General features: G+C 40.8%; 1 protein-coding gene across 1 annotated transcript; it reads left to right on the top strand.

Moving 5' to 3' along the window:
• The first annotated feature begins 785 nt into the window (after positions 1-785).
• foxa3 (forkhead box A3) lies at positions 786-6405 on the top strand. The gene is made up of 2 exons (XM_032544866.1): positions 786-1187; positions 3288-6405. Exons 1-2 carry the CDS (start codon positions 1116-1118, stop codon positions 4566-4568), a joined length of 1353 nt encoding a protein of 450 aa, XP_032400757.1. The 5' UTR covers positions 786-1115; the 3' UTR covers positions 4569-6405.
• Positions 6406-7379: the final 974 nt, after the last annotated feature.

The following is a 7379-nucleotide window of genomic DNA, read 5'->3' on the forward strand; positions in this document are numbered from 1 at the left end:
ACTTCATAAAACTGCATCCAAACAACATGAGATATCTGAGGTGGAAAATCTATACTCAAGAGTAACACACCTCCAACATAGTTTTACTAAATTAAAAGTAGTCGTCCAAGACATCACTAAAGTTAGAGTAAAGAAGTCAAAAGTTTACTCAGGTACTGAGTAACTGATCCAATTATCAATAGTTTAATATGTAAAAATTACATCATCAGCAGAACCAAAATATAAAGTTAAGTGGAAATTGACAATAATTCATATAATTAAAAAATAATAAAATCAGGCAAAAGGAAATGTTTCCAAATCAGTTTCTTTCAATAAAAAACTTTAACAGAAACTGCAGCTGTGTGTCTGTCTGGTGAATTTCTGGTTAAAACATGTTTGTTTTTCATTCAGTGGGTAGAAAATCCACAAATTTACTCAAGAGTAGAAATACTTCATAGTAATATTAAAGTACAGTGTAGTAAAAATACTCCTAAAAGTAATTGTGTTTAAAAACAAGTCAATGTAACTAGTTAGTACCCAACTCTGCAAACAGGCAATATTTCCCTTTATTTATCTGTAAGTTAACTTTTAGTTTTGAGGTTCCTTCTGTAACAGAAGGTTCCCCTGCTGACATCTCGCCCTGCCGGGCGGCCGCTGCAGCCGCCGGGCCAATAAACAGCACGCCAGGGGGCCACATCGGCCTTTACGCGTGGCCCTTCCTGGATCCCGACGCGGCGTTGGGATCGGGGCGGAACCTGCAGGCGCCTTTTATAAGCGCAGGAGGAGACGCGCAGTTCCTCACTGTGTTTGCGCGCTGCGCCTCCGTCCCATCCAGAGCTGCGTCCCAACCGGCTCCCCGGCGGGAAGCGAAGACAAACGGGCCAGAAGAAGAACCCAACGTCCCTCTGTAATTAATTAACACGATTCTGAAACAATGGATGAGTGAAAAAAAATCAGAAAAATCCGCTGAATTTCTCAGAGGAACGTCGCCGGCGCACCGAGGAAACTTTCTGCCCGGATTTTCCATTTGCTGAGGATTGTATTTTCTTTTTTTTAAAATATATATTTCTCACTTTTTTAAAAACATAAACTACAGTTTTAGATATTTTTCTGCTTTCTGAAGACTTGTGTTGGGGATGTTGAGCTCTGTGAAGATGGAAGCGCACGATTTACCAGAGTGGAATACCTTTTACAGCGAGGCCAGCGAGGTAAAAAAAAAAACTGAATTCACTCTTAAATTTTCATCACGTTACTCATAAATTATTCTTACTTTATTGTTGTTTGTTCGTTTTTATGAAACGTGGAGCAGTTCGGAGCCTTTTTAGGGTGGCAGATGGTGAAAGAGGGACACATTTAGTTTGCGCAACAGGAGTTCGACTAAAAAATATTTCGATTTAAATAAAAAAAATACTTATGTGTAAAAAAAAACTAATTTGAATGTGTTCTTAATAATGCTTTAACAAAGTACATTATTTCAGATGAAAGTCAAGATAAATGTCTTAAACGGTAAAATGTATTCTAATATCTTGGTAAAAGTAACAATTAAACTACTTTTGAAACGTGGTATTTACAGGGATGTTTTTAAATTCTAATTTAAGGTAAAATGTTTAATTTGGTGCATAAATTTGCGCTTCAATAGCTCGCCTTCTTTTGTGTTTCAGATGCGGCTGAAAGGTCGCGACCGTTCAGGTGTTAATGACGCATCTTTCCCCTCTTCTTCGCTAATTTAATTATTGCTAATCCCATCAGCAGCTTCGGCTCTCACCTCAGCCCCATGATGAAATTACCAAGAAAGAAAGAACCTGCTAATATTTAACCAATAATCAGTAAGCGGGGCTGTGATAGCGTTCCTTCCCGGCGGCAGATTTACGCACTTTACGTCTCCAAAAACACCGACAACTTTGTCATTAAAGCAACCAGAATCATCTGTTTAAGTTAAGTTTATTGTGTTTTTGTTACATTTTGAGGTGTTTTTAGTTTTCTCTTTATTTGATTTGTTTTTCCATGGCGACAGAGGAGGAGGCCGTCTGAGCGGAGAGGCATCATGACGCGTCTTTTTACGCATTTTCAGGTTAACACGGCGGTGTGAAATCCAAGCACTGAGAGACTCATTGTGCATTGATAAGAGAGACTTTTCAGTTTCAAATCGCTGCTTCTATCCAGTTTGCTTCTGATTAATGTGAAAATTCTGATACTTTTACATTAAAGGCAGGACAAAGTGAATAAACACTTATAAAAACAATATATAATTAAAAATAATACATTTTATTGATTGCCATCATCAATACACGTCGAATATGTTGGTCAATATTCCAGTTATTATGTTTTAGAAGCAACTCTAAACAGGTGGGTTTTAAAGAAAGTCAGTGTTTCGGTTGTTTTACCGTTTTCTGGAAGTTTGAACGGTTTTACAGAAGCAAAATCTTCAGATTTGCTTCTGAAAAATGTGAAAGTCTTGATAATTTTAGGTAATTTTATAAATATAACCAACGACAAGGCAGTTCAAGGCAGTGCTTCAAATCATAAAAACACAAAAAGTCATGAAAACAAGAATCAGTCACCAGTTTAGAAACCAGTAACAAACGTTACATATTCCAGTTATTATGGTTTAGAAATAACTCTAAACAGGTGGTTTAAAAGGAAGTAGGTGTTTCGGCCGCTTTGCAGTTTTCTGGACATTTGAAGCAAACTTTTCACATTTGCTTCTGAAAAATGTGAAAGTCTTGGTAATTTTAGGTAATTTTCTAAATAAAACCAGCAGTTCAAATTGCTTTTCATCATGAAAACACAACAATGAAAAGTCATAAAAGCAACAATCACCAGTTGGGAAGCAAGTTACAAACGTTTCATTTTGTCGATTGCCATCATCAATATACGAATATGTCTGAAAGTTTTCCAGAAGCAAAAATTTCACATTTGTCGATTGCCATCATTGATTATTTTGGTCAATATTCCAGTTTGTTTGATTTCGGCTGTTTTGCCGTTTTCAGGAAGTTTGAACGTTTTATGTAAGCAAAATTTTCACATTTGCATTCACATTCAAATAAATGTGAAAATCATGATAATTTTAGGCAATTTTTATAAATAAGCCCAGCAGTGGGGCATAATCATAAAACACACAACAATAAACAGTCACCAATTGAGAAACGAGTGACAAATGTTATGTATTGTCGATTGCCATCGTTGGTTATGTTGGCCAATATTTTAGTTAGCAACCAAACAGCCCATTTAGGTTGGATTTTCTGGTGAAAACTGGCTTTAGATGAACTTTTTGACACTAACCAGATGCTTCCCCCTCCCATACTCAGATGTATTCCTCGCCCAGCACCATGAACCCCGGGCTGGGCTCCATGAGCTCCATGAGCTACATCAACCTGAACCCGGCCACGGCCTCCCCGGCGGGCATGAACATGGCGTACCCCAGCTCCAGCCTCAGCAGCTCCTCCCTGGCCTCCATGGGAACCGGGCCCAGTCACATGTCTCTGTCCCCGGTGGCGTCCTCCCTGTCCTCCAGCAGCCTCACCCAACTGGGCTCCACCGCCCCGGCCTCCCTGGGCTCCCTGTCCCACTACCAAAACATGAGCCAGTCCATGAGCCAGCTGGGGTATTCCTCCGCCGGCTCCCTAAGCCGGCCCGGACCCAAGGAGATCCCGCCGAAGCCGTACCGGCGCTCCCTGACCCACGCCAAGCCGCCATACTCCTACATCTCCCTCATCACCATGGCGATCCAGCAAAGCAGCAGCAAGATGCTCACCCTGAACGAGATCTACCAGTGGATCATGGACTTGTTCCCCTACTATCGCGAGAACCAGCAGCGCTGGCAGAACTCCATCCGCCACTCGCTGTCCTTCAACGACTGCTTCGTGAAGGTGGCGCGCTCGCCGGACAAGCCAGGCAAAGGCTCCTACTGGACTCTGCACCCGCAGTCCGGCAATATGTTCGAGAACGGCTGCTACCTACGGCGCCAGAAGCGCTTCAAGATCGAGGACAAAGCGGCCAAGAAGGGAGCCAAGAACCAGGAGGGAGCGTCGGGGAAGGGAGACCGCATGGGGGAGGATCGGAGTCCGACCGGTGGCTCGGAGGGAGCGGAGTCCGCCCACTCGGACAACTCCCACCCCAGCTCCTCCGATGACCAGCCACACCAGAGGAACACCCTGGTCTCCCTGGACTGCCCCCCGCTGTCCTCCTCTCACCTCCACAGCCCGCCGGCCTCCTCCGCCTCCTCCTCCATGTCCCTCTCCGGATCCTCCCCCACCTCCAACTCTCTCCTCCACTCCCAAACTTTGGCCGGCGGCTCCCACCTGCTGCCCAGTGCCATGCAGCCGCACATGGACCTACAAAGCGACCCGCTCAAGTCACTGGATCCCCACTACAACTTCAACCACCCGTTCTCCATCACCAACCTCATGTCCAACGAGCAGAAGATGGATCTCAAGTCCTACCAGGACCAGTTCATGGCCTACAACAGCTACGCCAGCAGCTCGCCGGTGGGAGTCAAGCAGATCTATGACAGCTCCAGCCCGGCCGCCATGGACTCAGGAGCATACTACCAAACGCTGTGCAGCCGCTCGGTGCTCAACGCCTCCTAATAAGGACAAACACACATATTCACTCACACACACACACACACACACACACACGCCTTTCTGCAAACGGTGAACCAAGATGGAGGCCTCTCTTTCTAAAATGGACACCGAAGCTCTTCGAGGAACTGGAAACAAACTGTTTGATTTTCTCAAAGAAGGAAACTGTGTAGTTACACAAGAAGCGATGAAGATGCAGCTAACTACTTTCATTATAGGCAGAGTTATTCCAACACCATTCGTGGCGCCCGCTCTAGGGTGGCATCCCTACACTGCAAAAGCACAAAATCTCACTACCTACTACTTAGTGTTTTTTTTTCTAGTTTATAGTGCAAATATGTCAGTACACTTGAAATAAGACAAAACTAACTTACAAGTAAATTTTAAGCATGAAATAGGAGCTTAATTCAGTCAATAATTTTTTAATATTTAGGAAAAAGTTCTAGTTCCACTGGTGGAATATTCCACTCCATCGTTACCTAGCAACCCCAGTCAAACCCAGCCTGTTACCTAGCAACCCAGTTCTAGTTCCAGACTATTTCACTTATTACATGAGAAAAATGTCTCTTTATAAGTGAAATAATCTGCCAGTTGAACTAGAACTGCGTTGCTAGGTTACGAGTTGGGCTTAGCTGGGGTTGCTAGGTAACGGTGCGGTGGAATACTCTGCTTTTTCATAATATTAATCAATTACTGAATTAAAACAAGCGCCTATATCTTGCTGAAAAGTTACTTGTAAGTTAGTTTTGTCTTGTTTCAAATGTAAGATATTTGCGCTGTGACTTAGAGCGAAAATACTTGGTGAGATTTTGTGTTTTTGCGTCAGATTCTGTCTCCGCAGGGCAAAAATTAAACCTGTATGCAGTGTAAATAAAGGGAACATGCAGGGGGGAGAGGATGAGATTTGTGTCTATTTATGAAGGGAATAAATTTTAATATATCTTGCACTGAAAAAAGAAAACGGGTAATCCAACTTAAAAAATGAGTTAATTTGCTACAAGTAATCAAATTAAGTTTATCCAAGTAAATATATTAAGTTCATTAAATTGTCAAATGTAAATAAAGTAAGCTCATTTTGATGTGAAACAAATTAACTCAGTTTTTTGGAGCTGGAGCTCCGTTCTCTTTTTTTCCAGTGAAGTCGCGCCGGTTACAACCCAAAGCTCAATTTTCAGGTTACTGCTTCAGTAATTTCAGCGTTACAGCAATTTTGTTTTTTCAAAACTGAAAGTCCTGATAGAATAAAACAAAGCAACTGTGGTAAGAAAAAGAAAAAGACTTTTAAAAAATGTATAAAAAGTTGTTTTCATGGCCCAAGATGTTCATGTTGTTCCGTAAATATGGCGGCGAACAGACAGTTACCAAAAAACGGAGGGAGAGATGCACTAAGAGGAGGATTTACATACAGTACTTTGCACTCTGGAGCTCCCACAGGCCAGGTGAGCTGATAGCGTGTGTGTTGGTGTGTGTGGGCGTGTGTGTGTGTGTGTCTGTGTGTTACATCAACGCCCTCCTTGTGTCGGAACGGGGGCTTGCGGTGTCAAGTGACCCTCCGACGTCCAAAAAGTGCCTTTTCTTCAAACGCCTGCTGATCTGATAAGAGATCGATCTGCTGAAGGATTTTTTTTTGTTTTTGTTTTGTTTTTTTTTGCAGGAGTTTCAGGTCACATGATGTTTAAGTTTCAAACAGAAATGTCTTCTATTTAAGCTATGTTGCTTTACGAACTCTGAAAGTGTGCTGATATAATATATATTTTGTTTTTTTGTTCTGTTTTTGTTGCTGTTGTTGGTGGTTTTACATGTGATTAAAATGATTCATTTTTCTTATTAAAAAAGGCAAAAATGTGGGGAAGAAATTGTGCATTTTTTTTATTTCTTTTTTAAAATGAAAAAGTTTTATGTGCAGGATTTCTTTTCTTTTTTTTTTTTTATTGTTTGCGTCCAGTCAATCAGTCTGGCTGCGTTTAGCAGCAGCTTGTTGAAAGCAAATGACTGTGGAGTGCGACATGTCAGACTAAACACGCTCAGATCCCGCTGAGAGACTCGAAGCTCTTCGCTTCCGAGTCAGACCGAAGTTTTCCCAAAACTGACGACCTTTCCTGTTGACTCTGCACAAGTAAAACTAACAGAAGAAACTACAAAAACAAAGAGGGAAAGGAAAAATGCAGCAGATGATGTTAAAACCTAGCAAAAATCTGCTAAAAATGTTTTTTAAATGTTGCAGTTTTGCATTTTGAAAAGTGAATCTCTTAAAAGTATCAAACTTAGCAGCAGTAATTTGAAAATTAAAATTCAGCTACAAGCTTTTAATTATGTTAAAGCACTGCACTAAAAAAGGAAACAAATTTTATTCGTAATCAAATTAATTTTACCCAAATATTATATTTATTAAGTTGTCAGTGTAATTTATTTACATTAAGATGTAAATAAATTAAGTTTGACCAGCTTAATTTCATTACTAACACCAAATTAAATTGGAGCTCCATTCTGTTTTTTTCAGTGTAGATAATTGACAAAAATTCACAGTTTTCCCAAAATTGTAAACAAATAAAACTCTGAAAAGTGTGGCATGCACACGCATCTACCCTGAATGCAACATGTCAAGGAAACAGAAGGAATCAAAGTTTCTACGGAAGCATTTAACTGCCAGAAATAGTTTTCATTTTAACAAGATTTTAAAATTACTTTATTTTTTATTAAAACCAAGATAAATTCTGTAAGGTTGAAACTGTAAAACAGCAACACCTATTGGGATTATTAGATGTCGTTTAAGAGAAACAGGAGACGACAGAGTCAGAGCACTGAAAAACACAAAAT

Source organism: Xiphophorus hellerii, chromosome 18, assembly GCF_003331165.1.
Source record: "Xiphophorus hellerii strain 12219 chromosome 18, Xiphophorus_hellerii-4.1, whole genome shotgun sequence".
Classification (NCBI taxonomy): Eukaryota; Metazoa; Chordata; class Actinopteri; order Cyprinodontiformes; family Poeciliidae; genus Xiphophorus; species Xiphophorus hellerii.

Excerpts from the sequence above, each read along its gene's own strand:
- foxa3 (XM_032544866.1), top strand. The coding sequence starts at position 1,116 with ATGTTGAGCTCTGTGAAGATGGAAGCGCACGATTTACCAGAGTGGAAT. Across the intron at positions 1,188-3,287 it reads TTTACAGCGAGGCCAGCGAG|ATGTATTCCTCGCCCAGCAC; the intron begins GTAAAAAAAAAA and ends TCCCATACTCAG.